Raw genomic sequence first — 16,668 nt, 5'->3', positions numbered from 1 at the left:
GGTGTAAAGATAAGCTCATTTCCACCACATCTTTGAATATAAATTCTACTCATACAATTTCATTATTTGTCATGATGAAAATAGCCTTTAAATTCTGCTCTGAATTTTATGGTTAAATGGGAAAAAAAAATCCCCCTGATAATACTGCATTAAACTGGAGAGATTTTAAATCGCACAAAAGTCAGGGAATTCCCACAGCAAGCAAGCTTTACTCTCCTTCTCCTAGTGAATATGTACAGTATTAAAATAAAATCTTGAATTATATGATCATATAAACGAAATTACCTTTAGAGGATCAAGTTGATTCTCAATAGATTTTACATTTTCCTTAGAAGCAGCCAGTTGAGCTTCCCTATTACTAAGATGATCTTGAATTTCACATGCTTTTTCTTTATTCTGTTTTAGATATTTCAGTTCCGTCTGACACTCTTTTACCCGCAAGCTTTGCTTCTGACGTACCTGACGAAGAGTTTCCAGTGCTTTAATATACCTTCCAAAAAGAAAACCATGTGTAAATTTAAAATTCTGTTGGCACATACAGCTTTATGAATGAACATTTTTGGAGAGCATTTAAACAATTATAATTAAATGGAAGGAATACTTTACTGTAATTATATTAGTTATGAAAAGAAATAAACCTTGTCGCTGAGAAGATCTCATCAAATTTTTGTTTCAGGGCCCTTCCCTCACTTAAGGGCCAGTTGGATTCTTCTTGATGACAGAAAATGACATTGTTAATCACAGATTTGGAAACACCAAGGGCACTGATCATCTCTCGATCAATTTCTGCACACTTGGAACTGAGACTGACCTTTTCCCCATGCCTGTGTACATAGATTAAGAAAATGCATAACAATAAGATGACTATTGGCTGCTGTACAGTCATGATTTTTTTCTAAAATAAATAATATTCTGTATAATTCCAACATTCTACCTCAACCTGTTTTGATGCTAAGTCACAAATGATTATTTTTACAATGGTAAATGTTTTTTGCCCCTCATTCTTCTCTCACTCCTCCACTTTTAACTCGGAATACCTCATTTCCAACTAAATGGATTTTGATAATGCACTCCTTTGATTTCAAGCCATCTTTCTGTAACTTAATGTCATGTTAGCCATGCATATAGTACCAATTTGCTAACTATGACTGCATAGCCAACAGAGGGCGCAATCAATGCAAAACAAATGCTCTTTTTAAAAAAAATGTCAGGGATGAGAGTCAGACAGACAGATACTTGGAATGAGTTGCAATGGGACTATTTCCCCACCAAATTACTTTAATTGACTTTTTCAGTGCCAACAGGACATAAAGCGAATGTAGTGCATAAATACAACCTTCAGAACTAAACTATCACTGAGTGACTTAGGTGCCTACGTCCACAGAAAACCAATGAGACTCCGGTCATTTTGAAAGTTTTACCCATTAAATCTAGAAATTTCTTGTAACATATAAAATAGACAGACAATGCAGTGGTACTACAGGTAACTTTCTGTTAGACTTAATTTAATCTGAAATAATAGGTGGAGGTTCGAATGAATAAATTATCCACATCTCTCTTTTTACATGAAAAGATACAGACAAAACAAATGGACACTCAAACTAAGAGGCAAGATATAAAAACCTATAACGTACTTTGTTCTGGTAATGATACCTTCAAGAGTTTTAAATTCTGTTTTCTTGCCTTTCTGAGTACAAACCATGGATCGCTGGACAGCTATAAGCTCTCCAGTAACATCACGAAACTGCAGTCGAATCTGAGCTCTGACATCTGTCTCATTGGCAACCTTTGGCAAGAAAAAAATATGAAAACGTATTTAACGAAGAAAACTTTTGTGGTCATCCAAACATATGTTCCAAAACCATAAGTGAAATCTTGGCTCCACTGAAATCAATAGGAGTTTTGCCATTTACTTCAATGGGGCCAGAATCTCACGCAAAATCTTTTTTTGGCCTAGAGGTTATTATCCAGGATTCTTATGCATACCTCGCACTTTGTCTATCCTTATATCCTAAAATGCAAACACACTCCCCCACACCCATCTGACAAACAGTTATCAACAGAGGGCTTTCCCTCAAGTAAACAGAACAGAAAAATAACCTCCTCAAAGTCTGACACCAAACATTCATTTTTGTCAATGGGACTGCTCATATTGTGCAAATCATTGTAGAATCTGGGCCTAAATCATGCAGAGAGCATGATAACCACACTGTAGGTTAACTCATGCGCAACATGTCCACGTTTTATTCCCATAAAATCTTAGTTATTTAATGTATCAGTAACTGGTAAGGAATAGTCCATGTTCAAAACATTTCAGTTAAAATTATCCGTTTACCAATACTGGCTATGAAAATATCAAATATCAAACAGCTATTTGACAGACTTTTTGTACCAAAAGACAATATACAAAGTGATCAGGTCACGTTACTTATTCTTGTATAAGTATTTTCTGGCAACTAAAACTTATAAAACACATAGCCAGAGAATAATGAAACAGATATTCCCACACTGAAACTAATTACAGTTGCTAACATGAATTAAGCATTTTTTTGAAAGATTTAAACAATTTAGCATCTCAGATGTTGTACACACAGTAAAATTAAAAGGTAAATTAATTTTTCATAGAGTTAAATTAAAAGGTATATTTAACTGCAAAACAATTAAGTTTGTAATGTTTCGATTGTGAGAAAAAAGATGACAAAGAAATTTAAAGTTGACAAGTCATTTCTTGTAATTTCTCCCTCCAACTTCAATCCTTGCTTTTGTATTACATTAAAATGGGTGATTTAAATAGTTAACTCTTAATGGACTCCCCTCATTTGTGGCACACTCCAGTGTTCATTAAATATTTTGTCATATCTACTACCATTAGACATATAAGCTAGCCATCATGACTCCTACCTTTGGATCATGAACAAATGAGTGTCCTTTGGTGCCTGGAGGGAAATCTCCAGTGGAAATATACTTAAGGCATTCAATGATAGTCTACAGAAATGAAAATAAATAGGTATCAGTAATATCAATTTAGAGCAAGTAAAAAGATGGACTAAAGAGGGAAGAGAGTAACAGTCTGTAAATACCTGAGAACCAAGAGAGAGACATAGTGGGATGAAATTAAGATAAGTGTTCTTTCTGAGTATTGGGAAAAGCTTCATGACAATAGCTCTAATTAGCTTGTGGAATAGTCCCTCAAATGGAGATATTCTAATCAATAGCAGATAAAAATTAGATTGGACAAAACACTAGTACATGTACAATATGGCATAATTCTGTATTGGCAAGGAGATTGATTAGATGATCTAATGCAGTGTTTCTCAATCTTTTGGCTACTAGGGACTGACTTGCTGCCTTCCTAAACTGTGTCAGGGAGAGCTCAGGGACTGGCACCAGTCCACAGACTGGTCACTGAGAAACACTAAACAGATCTTTCCCATCTCTTAACTTCTATGGCTCTAATACCTACTGCATGAACAGGTATTTGTAAAACAACTAAGCGTCTGACCTTGCAAGGAGCTCCATGCAGGCAGAATCCTGTGCCTATGCAGAGCTCACTGCAGAATGCAAGCCTGAAAGTGGAGCCCAAATTATGCAAGTGTCACAAAATGCAAACTGTTTAAGGTTTTATATTTTCATTAACTATAAATTCATGTAAACGATCACCCTTGTTTGTATGAGTTTGTAATTATTTATAATGACATGAAGCCTGTTTTCACTGTACAAAAGTCTTACCGTTTTTCCTGCACCATTGGGCCCAACCAAAATGGTTAAAGGACTAAAGAAAGTGATAACTTGTTTGTCTTTGTCCTCTACCCCAAAACTCCTCACTCCAAGGATGCTCATCTTATCAATCTTAGACATTTCTGCAGGATTTTTCTCTTCTTTTCTGAATTCTAAGGATTAATTTTCAAAATCCTACAAAATAAACAGTTACATTTAGTGATGATTTAGGTACCAAACATTATCCCATTTCTCCCACAAAATCTTGTACTATCAAAAAAAAAAGTATGTTGTATGTAATTTAAGAAAGCAGAGCAAAGATTCTTTGATTATTGTTGAAGGCGTGGATTACAGATATTCCTTTAAATTATTTTGTAATGAAAATCTTATTTTTGGTTTAGATATTTTCTCTTTTACAGTGAAAAGCCAACCAAAATATAGAATGGTAAGAAACTTACCATTTTTACTTATTCCCCATTACAACTAAACAACTAAGGGTAGCCTAAAAAAGTCTAACATTTCCTGAGTGTTTAGTAAAAGAAATATCCTGAATTAACTACAATAAAAACTATAACCGAATTTAATGAGCTTTTGCTCAAAGGTGTCAGTAAGAAAAAATTATAGAAATTAATACTTTTTCTTGAAAAATTTCAAAATTTGCTGTTGCACTACAAACACAGTATCAAAACTCAAGCACATATGGACTGGCTTTCATGTTGTTCTACAGTAATCTCCCTCCCCAACTCCCTGTCCCACAATCTAACATTTTAATTCACATAAGGTCCCAGTACTGTGAGATATTTTTGTCTTTTCTAGATTTACAGGCCTAGATCTGCAATCATGTAGGTTGGCCCTGGCGGCCACATGGAGTTCACTGAAATCAGTGGAACTGAAATACGGTCAGCAGCCCATATAGAGCTGTTACAAGATTATGAGGCATAGTATTCAGGGGCAGGAGGTTTCTTACCTATCAATATTTGTCAATATGATTTATTTACAATTTAGGAAAAATAAACACAAGAGTGGATGTCCCCAAGGCATTAGGTGAGGCATGGAGCAATTTGCCCTGTGCATCATTCCCTGTCAGTGATCACTGCAGCATGGTATTTTTTGAGAATGAAAGGTTATTTCCCATGACAGGCAATTTACTGCTGCAACAGATGGGGAGTAGAAAACAAACATTTCTCAGCAATAACAGATCACTGCACCTGATTCCACAGATTATTTATTATTATTCAATTCCAGAGATTATTATTTATACTACAGTAGCTCCTAGAAACCCCAAATAAAATCAAGGCTTCATTGTGCTAGGCACTGAAAAAACACATAGCAAGAAACAGTTTTTCCTGCAAACAGTTCTCAATCTAGACAAGATAGACGAAATATGAGGTGAAACTGCTGCACAGAGAAATGAAGTGACTTGCCCAAGATCACAGTATAGTACAGGACAAGACAATGGTTGACTCACATACAGGACACAAGTTTCCTGAATCCCAGTCCAGTGCCCTATCCACAAAACAGTAGTCAACCTATGGCACATGTGCTGAAAGCGGCACACGAGCTGATTTTCAGTGGCACTCACACTGCCCAGGTCCTGGCCACCGGTCCGGGGGGGCTCTGCATTTTAATTTAATTTTAAATGAAGCTTCTTAAACATTTTTAAACCTTATTTACTTTACATACAATAGTTTAGTTATATATTATAGACTTATAAAAGGTTAAAATGTATTACTGGCAGCAAAACCTTAAATTAGAGTGAATAAATGAAGACTGGACACACCATTTCTGAAAGGTTGCCGACCCCTGCAAACATTTTAGTACGTTACTCTGGTGGGAGTGGGCCCAGGAAATTTCCTGGAGAGAGCAGGACACCAAAACTGTAGTGAGCCAGGGAAATTCCCCTAAAATGGCACATTTCCATGGTGGGGGTGGAAATTTTCCAGGCATAGTAGATTAAGACATTGGCAGTGGGTGCAGGCTAGTTTGCCAAAATGGAAGATTAGCAGGGTGAGAGAGGGCATTAGGCATTTTCTAGAGAGAGCAGGTTATCAGGGTAAGTGGGAGTACAATGCATTTCCCAGACATGGTAGATTATCATCACATGAGTTGGTATGTGGTATTTGCTACTGATGGCGAGTTGGGGAAGGGTGGGCACAGAGAATTTTCCAGGAATGGCAGGTTAGCGGCTGGGTAATTTCCAGGGATGCCAAGTTACTAAAGTGGGGGTGGGCAGGGGGCATCTTCTAGGGATGGTGTGTAGAAAGCATAGTGGTGGGCACTGGACATTTTCCAAGGATGGTGGGTTGGGGGCATGGGCACAGGGCATTTTTGGAGATGGCGGAATCGGGGGGGCATGGGTCATTTCTGGGGGTGGCAGGTTGGGAGGTGGGCATGGGTCATTTCTGGGGGTGGCAGGTTGGGAGGTGGGCATGGGGCATTTCTGGGGTGACAGGCTGGGGGGTGGGCATGGGGAATTTCTGGGGGTGGTGGGTTAGGCATGGGGCAATTCTGGGGCTGGTGGTTTGAGGGTGGGCATAGGGCATTTCTGGGGGTGGTGGGTTAGGCATGGGGCATTTCTGGGGCTGGTGGTTTGAGGGTGGGCATGGGGCATTTCTGGGGTTGGCAGGTTGGGAGCTGGGCATGGGGAATTTCTGGGGTGACAGGCTGGGGGGTGGGCATGGGGCATTTCTGGGGGTGGCAGGTGGGTAAGCAGCATTTCCAGAGATGGTGGAGTCTGGGACTGGGCATTTCGAGGGGCGGCGGGTGGGCATGAGGCATTTCCGGGGGGTGGCAGGTTGGGGTGTGTGTGGACCCGGGACATTTCCGGGAGCGGGTGGTTCTAGCGGATGGACCCGGGACATTTCCGCATAGGGGGCTGGTTCTAGGGGGTGCGCTCGGGGCAGCTGCGGGTGTGGGGGTGACCGGGGGCTCGGACTCCAGCGCACCTTTCCAGACACATCATACCGCAGCCCGGCGCCCAGTTAGCGCCTGGGCCAGAGCGAGCAGCGGCCGCGCCGCGCTCCTCTTCACCTGCCTTTCTCAGCGCTCCCCATTCCCGCAGGAAACAGCCCCAGCCCGCGCAGGCCACAGCACCCCACCAGAGACACCCACGCGGCCCGCGCCCCAGGTCACCTCACAACAGGCCGCAGCGCCGCTCACGCTGGTAGTTGCCCGGCCTCCAGCGCGAGCGAGCTCGACCCCGCCCAGTTCAAGAAGGGAGCGCGCCCGGCTGAGCTGCTTGTGCGCGGCCAGAGCACGCGGCCTCTCCTCAGGTCTGTGCGGGCCATGCGCCCCACAGCGGCCACCCGGGCCCGCTGCCTAGTTAGCCAGGCACCAATGGGTCCCACCCCGATCTCAGACACCCTCCCGCTAACGACCCACACACTTACAACAGCCCCCCTACACCCACCTCACCCACCTCGCCTCTTCCTCATGTCCATATCAACCCCCCATATCCATCTCACACACCCCACATCTTCCTCATGTCCATATCACCCCCCCATACCCACCTCACACACCCCACATCTTCCTCATGCCCATATCAACCCCCCATACCCACCTCACACACCCCACATCTTCCTCATTCCCATATCAACCACCCATACCCACCTCACACACCCCACATATTCCTCATGTCCATATCAACCCCCCATACCCACCTCACACACCCCACATCTTCCTCATGCCCATATCAACCCCCCATACCCACGTCACACACCCCACATCTTCCTCATGTCCATATCAACCCCCCATACCCGCCTCACACACCCCACATCTTCCTCATGTCCATATCAACCCCCCATACCAGCCTCACACACCCCACATCTTCCTCATGCCTATATCAACCCCCCATACCCACCTCACACACCCCACATCTTCCTCATGTCCATATCAACCCCCCATACCCACCTCACACACCCCACATCTTCCTCATGTCCATATCAACCCCCCATACCAGCCTCACACACCCCACATCTTCCTCATGTCCATATCAACCCCCCATACCAGCCTCACACACCCCACATCTTCCTCATGCCTATATCAACCCCCCATACCCACCTCACACACCCCACATCTTCCTCATGCCCATATCAACCCCCCATACCCACCTCACACACCCCACATCTTCCTCATGCCTATATCAACCCCCCATACCCACCTCACACACCCCACATCTTCCTCATGTCCATATCAACCCCCCATACCCACCTCACACACCCCACATCTTCCTCATGTCCATATCAACCCCCCATACCCACCTCACACACCTCGCCTCTTCCTCATGTCCATATCAACCCCCCATACCCACCTCACACACCCCACATCTTCCTCATGCCCATATCATCCCCCCATACCCACCTCACACACCCCACATCTTCCTCATGTCCATATCAACCCCCCATACCCACCTCACACACCCCACATCTTCCTCATGTCCATATCAACCCCCCCATACCCACCTCACACACCTCGCCTCTTCCTCATGCCCATATCAACCCCCCATACCCACCTCACACCCTCCACATCTCCCTCATTCCCATATCAACCCCCCATACCCACCTCACACACCCCGCATCTTCCTCATGCCTATATCAACCCCCCATACCCACCTCACACACCCCGCATCTTCCTCATGCCTATATCAACCCCCCATACCAGCCTCACACACCCCACATCTTCCTCATTCCCATATCAACCCCCCCATACCCACCTCACACACCCCACATCTTCCTCATGTCCATATCAACCCCCCATACCCACCTCACACACCCCGCATCTTCCTCATGCCTATATCAACCCCCCATACCCACCTCACACACCCCACATCTTCCTCATGCCTATATCAACCCCCCATACCAGCCTCACACACCCCGCATCTTCCTCATTCCCATATCAACCCCCCCATACCCACCTCACACACCCCACATCTTCCTCATGTCCATATCAACCCCCCATACCCACCTCACACACCCCGCATCTTCCTCATGTCCATATCAACCCCCCCATACCCACCTCACACACCCCACATCTTCCTCATGCCCATATCAGCCCCCCAAACCCACCTCACACACCCCACATCTTCCTCATGTCCATATCAACCCCCCATACCCACGTCACACCCCCCACATCTTCCTCATGTCCATATCAACCCCCCATACCCACCTCACACACCCCACATCTTCCTCATGTCCATATCAACCCCCCATACCCACCTCACACACCCCACATCTTCCTCATGTCCATATCAACCCCCCATACCCACCTCACACACCCCACATCTTCCTCATGCCCATATCAACCCCCCATACCCACCTCACACACCCCACATCTTCCTCATGCCCATATCAACCCCCCAAACCCACCTCACACACCCCACATCTTCCTCATGTCCATATCAACCTCCCATACCCACCTCACACACCCCGCATCTTCCTCATGCCCATATCAACCCCCAATACCCACCTCACACACCCCGCATCTTCCTCATGTCCATATCAACCCCCCATACCCACCTCACACACCCCACATCTTCCTCATGTCCATATCAACCCCCCATACCCACCTCACACACCCCACATCTTCCTCATGTCCATATCAACCCCCCATAACCACCTCACACACCCCACATCTTCCTCATGTCCATATCAACCCCCCATACCCACCTCACACACCCCACATCTTCCTCATGTCCATATCAACCCCCCATACCCACCTCACACACCCCACATCTTCCTCATGTCCATTTCAACCCCCCATACCTATCTCACACACCCCACATCTTCCTCATGTCCGTATCAACCCTCCACTACACCCACCTCACACACCCCACATCTTCCTCATGCCTATATCAACCCCCCATACCCACCTCACACACCCCACATCTTCCTCATGTCCATATCAACCCCCCATACCCACCTCACACACCCTGCATGTTCCTCATGCCTATATCAACCCCCCATACCCACCTCACACACCCCACATCTTCCTCATGTCCATATCAACCCCCCATACCCACCTCACACACCCCACATCTTCCTCATGTCCATATCAACCCTCCACTACACCCACCTCACACACCCCACATCTTCCTCATGTCCATATCAGCCCCCCATACCCACCTCACACACCCTGCATCTTCCTCATGCCTATATCAACCCCCCATACCCACCTCACACACCCCACATCTTCCTCATTCCCATATCAACCCCCCATACCAGCCTCACACACCCCACATCTTCCTCATTCCCATATCAACCCCCCATACCCACCTCACACACCCCACATCTTCCTCATGCCTATATCAACCCCCATACCCACCTCACACACCCCACATCTTCCTCATGCCTATATCAACCCTCCACTATACCCACCTCACACACCCCACATCTTCCTCATGCCCATATCAACCCCCCATACCCACCTCACACACCCCACATCTTCCTCATGCCTATATCAACCCCCCATACCCACCTCACACACCCCACATCTTCCTCATGCCTATATCAACCCTCCACTATACCCACCTCACACACCCCACATCTTCCTCATGCCTATATCAACCCCTCATACCCACCTCACACACCCCACATCTTCCTCATGCCCATATCAACCCTCCACTATACCCACCTCACACACCCCGCATCTTCCTCATGCCTATATCAACCTCCATACCCACCTCACACACCATGCATCTTCCTCATGTCCATATCAATCCCCCATACCCACCTCACACACCCCGCATCTTCCTCATGTCCATATCCACCCCCCATACCCACCTCACACACCCCGCATCTTCCTCATGCCTATATCAACCCCCCATACCCACCTCACACACCCTGCATCTTCCTCATGTCCATATCAACCCCCCATACCCACCTCACACACCCTGCATCTTCCTCATGTCCATATCCACCCCCTATACGCACCTCACACACTGCGCATCCTCCTCATGCCCATATCCACCCCTATACCCACCTCACTCACCCCACATCTTCCGTTAGCCAGTATCAACCCCCCATACCCACCCCACATCTTCCTCATGCCCATATCAACACCCCCATACCCACCACACACACCCTGCATCTTCCTCATGCCTATATCAACCCCCCCATACCCACCTCACACACCCCACATCTTCCCTATGCCCATATCAACCCCCCCATACCCACCTCACACACCCCACATCTTCCTCATGCCCATATCAACCCCCCATGCCGACCTCACACACCCCGCATCTTCCTGTTAGGCCTGAATAAAGATATAGCAGACAAAACCAGGTATGCCAACCTGACCAAAGTCAGGCTAACAGAGGTTTGTGGGTAATCCCTGAGTGGAAAACACTGAGAAGCAGCAGCATGTCTCACAAGCGCTGGGAAAAAGTGAGATAAAAGAGAAGCTGCATTCCTGGCATAGTACCAGATGTGCTGTGCTCGGGCAGCTCCTTCGAAGAACTGATAAGAGCCCTAGTTTCCCAGCCTCCTTGTTTTCACTCCCTGGTTTTGTTCTTTGTTTGTTTTTAACTCCCCTACATTTCTAACTTTAGGCATGCATGTATACTAAAGGTGTCTAGTTTCTAGTTGTTAGAAGAAGGGGGTGGGTTGCTCCAGTGAATAATTTATGACGCGATGGAACTGTCTATATAGGCTTATACTAAGATGTAAAGAGGGGGCTGGTTCTCTCTGGAGACGAGCTGCTCTCTATTGATGCGTGCACTTGTCAATAAAGAGCTTTTGATCGGACCTTGCTGGTGTTGCCTGTCTCTCTCGCGGTCAGACAACGAACTTTGCCGTCGGGGTTAGAGTCCCTGACATTCCTCATGCCCATATCTACCCCCCATACCCACCTCACACACCCTGCATCTTCCTCATGCCCATATCACCCCCCCATACCCACTTCACACACCCCACATCTTCCTCATGCCCATATCAACCCCCCACTATACCCATCTCACACACACCACATCTTCCTCATGCCCATATCAACCCCCTACTATACCCACCTCACATACCCAACGTCTTCCTCATGCCCATATCAACCCCTCATACCCACCTCACACACCCCGCATCTTCCTCATGCCCATATCAATCCCCCACTATTCCCACCTCAGACCTCTTCACCCCATGCCCATATAAGCCTCCCAATACCCACCTCACACACCCCACATCCTCCCTATGCCTATGTCAGCCCCCCACTATACCCGCCTTGCACACCCCACATCTTTCCTATGCCCATATCAAACCCCCACTATACCCACCTCATGCACACCACATCTTCCTCATGCCCATATCAACCCACTATACCCACCTCAGACCACTTCTCCCCGTGCCCATGTCAGCCCCCCCAATACCCACCTCACACACCCTGCATCTTCCCTATGCCCATGTCAGCCCCTCACTACACTCACCTCACACAACCCACATCTTCCTCATGTCACGCCCGACCCCCCACTATACCCACCTCACACACCCCACATCTTCCTCGTGCCCATATCAACCCCTCACTATACCCACCTCACACACCCCACATCTTCCCTATGCCCATGTCAGCCTGCCACTATACCCACCTCACACACCCCACATCTTCCTCATATCATGCCAGACCCCCCACTATACCCACCTCACACACCCCACATCTTCCTCATGCCCATATCAACCCCTCACTATACCCACCTCACACACCTCACATCTTCCCTATGCCCATGTCAGCCCCCCACTACACTCACTTCACACACCCCACATCTTCCTCATGCCCATATCAATCCCCCACTATACCCACCTCAGACCGCTTCACCCCATGCCCATGTTAGCCCCCCAATACCCACCTCACACACCCCACATCTTCCCTATGCCCATGTCAGCCCGCCACTATACCCACCTTGCACACCCCACATCTTGCCTATGCCCATATCAACCCCCCACTATACCCACCTCATGCACACCACATCTTCCTCATGCCCATATCAACCCCCCACTATACCCACCTCAGACCACTTCACCTCATGCCCATGTCAGCCCCCCCAATACCCACCTCACACACCCCACATCTTCCCTATGCCCATGTCAGCCCCCCACTACACTCACCTCACACAACCCACATCTTCCTCATGCCTATATCAACCTCCCACTATACCCACCTCACACACCCCGCATCTTCCCTATGGCCATGTCAGCCCCCAACTATACCCACCTCACACACCCTGCATCTTCCTCATGCCTATGCCCAACCCCCACTATACCCACCTCAGACCGCTTCACCCCGTGCCCATGTCAGCCCCTCCAATACCCACCTCAGACCCTCCCTGTGCCCCTATCAACCACCCATACCAACCTCAGACTCCCATCATCCCCATGCCCAGATCAAACCCCAGTATACCTATCTCAAACCCCCTCCCCACAGCAACCCCCACACATACCTCAGCCCCCCTATATCCACCTCACATCTTCCTCATGCCCATCTCAACCCCCCACTATACTCACCTCAGACTCCCATCATCCCCATGCCCATATCAAACCCTAGTATACCTGTATCAAACCCCCTCGCCCCAGTGACCCCCACATTTATATCAGTCCCACCCACTTCAGACCTCCACTATATCACATTATACCCCATGCTTGTATCAACCACTCATACCCACCTCAGAACCCCATCTTTCCCATTCCCATATCAAACCCCAGTAAACCCATCTCAGATCCCTGCATATCAGCCTCCCCAGGATACCCTCTTCAGAACCCCATCTGCCCCATACCTATATCAATTTCCCTATCTACCTCAGCCTCCTAGTTCCCCTTGTAACTACCTCATTCTCCCCCCACCACCAACGATGATCTTCAGGGAACAATACAAGATACAGCAATATGTCAACGTTTTTCATTGAACATTCCCTCCGCCCCCTGCCTCCCCCATGTTCTTTTATCTAAATGAATTGTTGTTGGGAAATTTTTGTTGTTTTCCGAATTGTCCATTTGTTCAGTCAGTCCCCATCTCCCTTCTCTCTCTTTTCCTTCACTCCCTTCTTTCCCTCTTTTTTCCCTTTTTCCAAGTCACCATTGGAAATGAGGGGTTGAACGGAAGAAAACAAAGGGGAGATGAAAGAACAACAGAAAAAAAATCATGAGAAATTGTGAAAAATATTTTTTCCCCACAAAAACTAGAATTTCTTAACCAGCTTTCCACAGCATTTTGGTCACCTGACTGTGGGCCATCCTTGGGTTACTGATAGGGGCTGACTGTGCTGCTGGTGCTCTTTACTGAAAGAAGTTATTTAATCCAGCTCTGAAGATCTGAGAATAGATGTGTTAAAGCTGCCTAAATAACTAACTTATTTTAGATCAGTACATGCTGCCTCCCTGATGTCAAGTCACCTCTGGGCTTGAACTCTCACTACTTTGGCTTTAGCAACTATGGCCAGGCAAAACCTTTGGGTTGTCCAAAACACAGCAGTCAGCCTTCTGAGTGAGGCGAGCCACAAGGAACACATTGGACAAGTGCTCTGCATTCTATGCTGGTTGATATTAATTTTTTTGGTCCAAATCTTTAAAGTCCTTAATAGGCTGAAACTAGATTATTTTATTATGTATAGCCCCCACTCCCCAAAACTACCTTACATATCGGAGACACCAAAGCAGTTTGCCCATGCTAAAAAAATGAAGTTTAGATGTTATCTGCGTTTGGCCCTAGGTTATGGAACACCCCCATTAGAGATCAGAATATGCTCTAGTCTGTCCAGTTTCAGAATCCAGCACAGTCCCTCCTTTTTGTGAAAGTCTACCTAAACTAAGAGGTTGTATGCTGATAATTTTATATTGTAGTACATATAGTACAAGTGATCAAACCAAAGAGGAGTAAGAATACAGTCTTTTGTTTTTATTTTTAAACCCACTTACCCTGTTCAGCACTTCAATACTGTCAAGATAAGTATTCCAGTTAAAACCTAAGATAAATGATGTTCCAGATCAGTGGGTAAGAGTTCCATCAGAGCTGAGCTTTTCACCTTACATGGCAAAATAATCCCAACCATATTTGTGGTAATTGTGTGTGTTTGAGGGGACTTTTTTCTACACTCATGGCCTGGGCTTGCACATCCGTGGCAGAGCAGCGGTTGTACCATGACGCTGATGTCAGTGTAAACCATGCAGCTGCTCTCCCTCAGTAACAATCTTGAGCCAGGAAATGGTTACAGGTTGTAGTCTAAACAGTATTGTATGAGTTGGCGATTTATGAATTTGAATGAGAAGTCTATAAATTCATATAAAAGCCATAAAAATGCCATTTAAAATATTAGTGCTTATTGTAGGATTAGGATACAATATGGCAATGTATCTTACTTTAGGATTATTATTTTAAAATTTAATTTTAGGGATAAAAACAACTGTCCATTAAATCTACCTGGAAAATAAATGGTGTTTAGAGATTAGTGTTGTGCAATTAATTTATTAACCTCAGTGCCATGGGGTGTTGTTGAAGCTAAGGATTTAATAGGATTCAAAAAAGGATCAAACATTTAGATGAGTAATGTCATGGTGGTAGGCATGGCATAAGAACCTAAACAAGTTGGACTAAGAATACCTTCAGTTACATTACAGAGAATAAATAATTATAAGGGATCTGAACCCTCATATTTTAGTACAAGTATCTGTCTCTTACACCGTTATTTAACACTAATTACTGTATTATTTAGGTGCTAAAATACCACTACTGCAGTTTGAAAATCTAGATAGATAGCTTTTTCTTAATCACCTTAAGAAGGGAAATATTTTCCCCACAGGCACACTGTTGTATAATTGTCTATTATATAGATTTTACATCTTCCTCTGAAGATGCTCGTATCAGCCACTGTTGGAAATAGAATACCAGACTAGAGAGTCCATTGGTCTGATCCAGTATGGTAATCTTAATTGTGGTTGCAATAACACTTCTATTACAAATTGCTGTTTTTAGTTGTTAATAGCTTTCTGAAAGTCTTCTCGTGGACTGAATTTTTCATGGTCTCAGCCCAAAAATGATGTTTTAGAAAAAGGCAGAGCTATGTTTGGGTTATTGGAGAAGGAAATAAAACAAAAACACTTCAGCAACTTTTTCCACTGAAAAAAATTAAGATTTCTGTTGCTTATCACAGAACAAAATCACTGAACAAAAACAACTTCAAGTTTTCTGTGTGCCTAGTCCTCACTAAAAAAACTAGTATATATATTTATTTTGAAAACAAACATACACCCAACTAAATTATAAGAGAATTATAAACAATTAAAAGTTGCTTCCTGATATATCCAAAGGGGAATTCTATTGCCACAAAATTCATCCCTCCCATAAAATTTTGCAGGTGAATCTAAGATGTTTTCCTGTCCCCAAACAGCTAACAGATACTTTCAGTCTGAATTATTTATCTCACATGAACAGAACAAATCAAGAAATAACAATGAATTCTCTGTATGAGCAGCAGTCTGTATTGGACTGTCATAACTATGGAACGATTTGGATTCCACTTTTAGTGACTAAATAGGTATTTATAAAACACAGAGTAGGAGCTATACCTAGAGAAGTTGTAACAGTAACTACCTGCTAATGTGCTTGTCAATCTTTGGATCAGTGGCAGATACTGAAGCAGTGGGGCAGCTGGCTACTGTCAAGGGTTGCTGGGATAAAGAACTGAGTTCAAGTCACTATCATAACTTTCAAATCTGACTCTGCTTACAATGGGGAGAAAAAGAGGAGATGCACTCCTGGTCCCATTGCAAGGAGCTTCACCCACTTTCTGGGTGGCTAAAAGTCCCTAAACCTCTCCTGTCCTTTTCTGGGTACCTCTAGAAATTTTACCTTTTGCATTTGCTGACTTTTTGGTGTTTGAACTTGTAACCTTCACATTTCATGAATATAGTTTGTTACATACATTTAATTTACTTTAGGTCTGTTCTAAAGATGGACCTGAACTAAACTCCTGGATCTCAACATCCT

General features: G+C 45.3%; 1 protein-coding gene across 5 annotated transcripts in view; it reads right to left on the bottom strand.

Moving 5' to 3' along the window:
• RAD50 (RAD50 double strand break repair protein) overlaps nucleotides 1-16,668 on the bottom strand; it is an 82,403-nt gene that overhangs the window by 38,949 nt on the left and 26,786 nt on the right. For 2 of the 5 annotated variants that reach the window (XR_004001539.1, XM_030571998.1), the window contains exons 1-6: nucleotides 6,850-6,949; nucleotides 3,730-3,912; nucleotides 2,902-2,985; nucleotides 1,635-1,786; nucleotides 639-824; nucleotides 286-490 (exon numbers count right to left, since the gene is read on the bottom strand). Coding sequence is in view for 4 of the 5 variants with exons in the window: in XM_030571998.1 (XP_030427858.1) it covers nucleotides 286-490; nucleotides 639-824; nucleotides 1,635-1,786; nucleotides 2,902-2,985; nucleotides 3,730-3,858 (756 nt within the window). In the remaining variant the exon portion in view is untranslated. Of the gene's footprint in view, nucleotides 1-285; nucleotides 491-638; nucleotides 825-1,634; nucleotides 1,787-2,901; nucleotides 2,986-3,729; nucleotides 3,913-6,662; nucleotides 6,755-6,849; nucleotides 6,950-16,668 lie in introns of those variants that run through there. The other 3 variants (XM_030572000.1, XM_030571999.1, XM_030572001.1) reach the window with 3 other exon arrangements.

Source organism: Gopherus evgoodei, chromosome 8 (genome assembly GCF_007399415.2).
Source record: "Gopherus evgoodei ecotype Sinaloan lineage chromosome 8, rGopEvg1_v1.p, whole genome shotgun sequence".
In the NCBI taxonomy this organism is placed as follows: Eukaryota; Metazoa; Chordata; order Testudines; family Testudinidae; genus Gopherus; species Gopherus evgoodei.
Note: the sequence above shows the minus strand (reverse complement) of the source record. Positions and strands in the feature narration are given on the sequence as shown.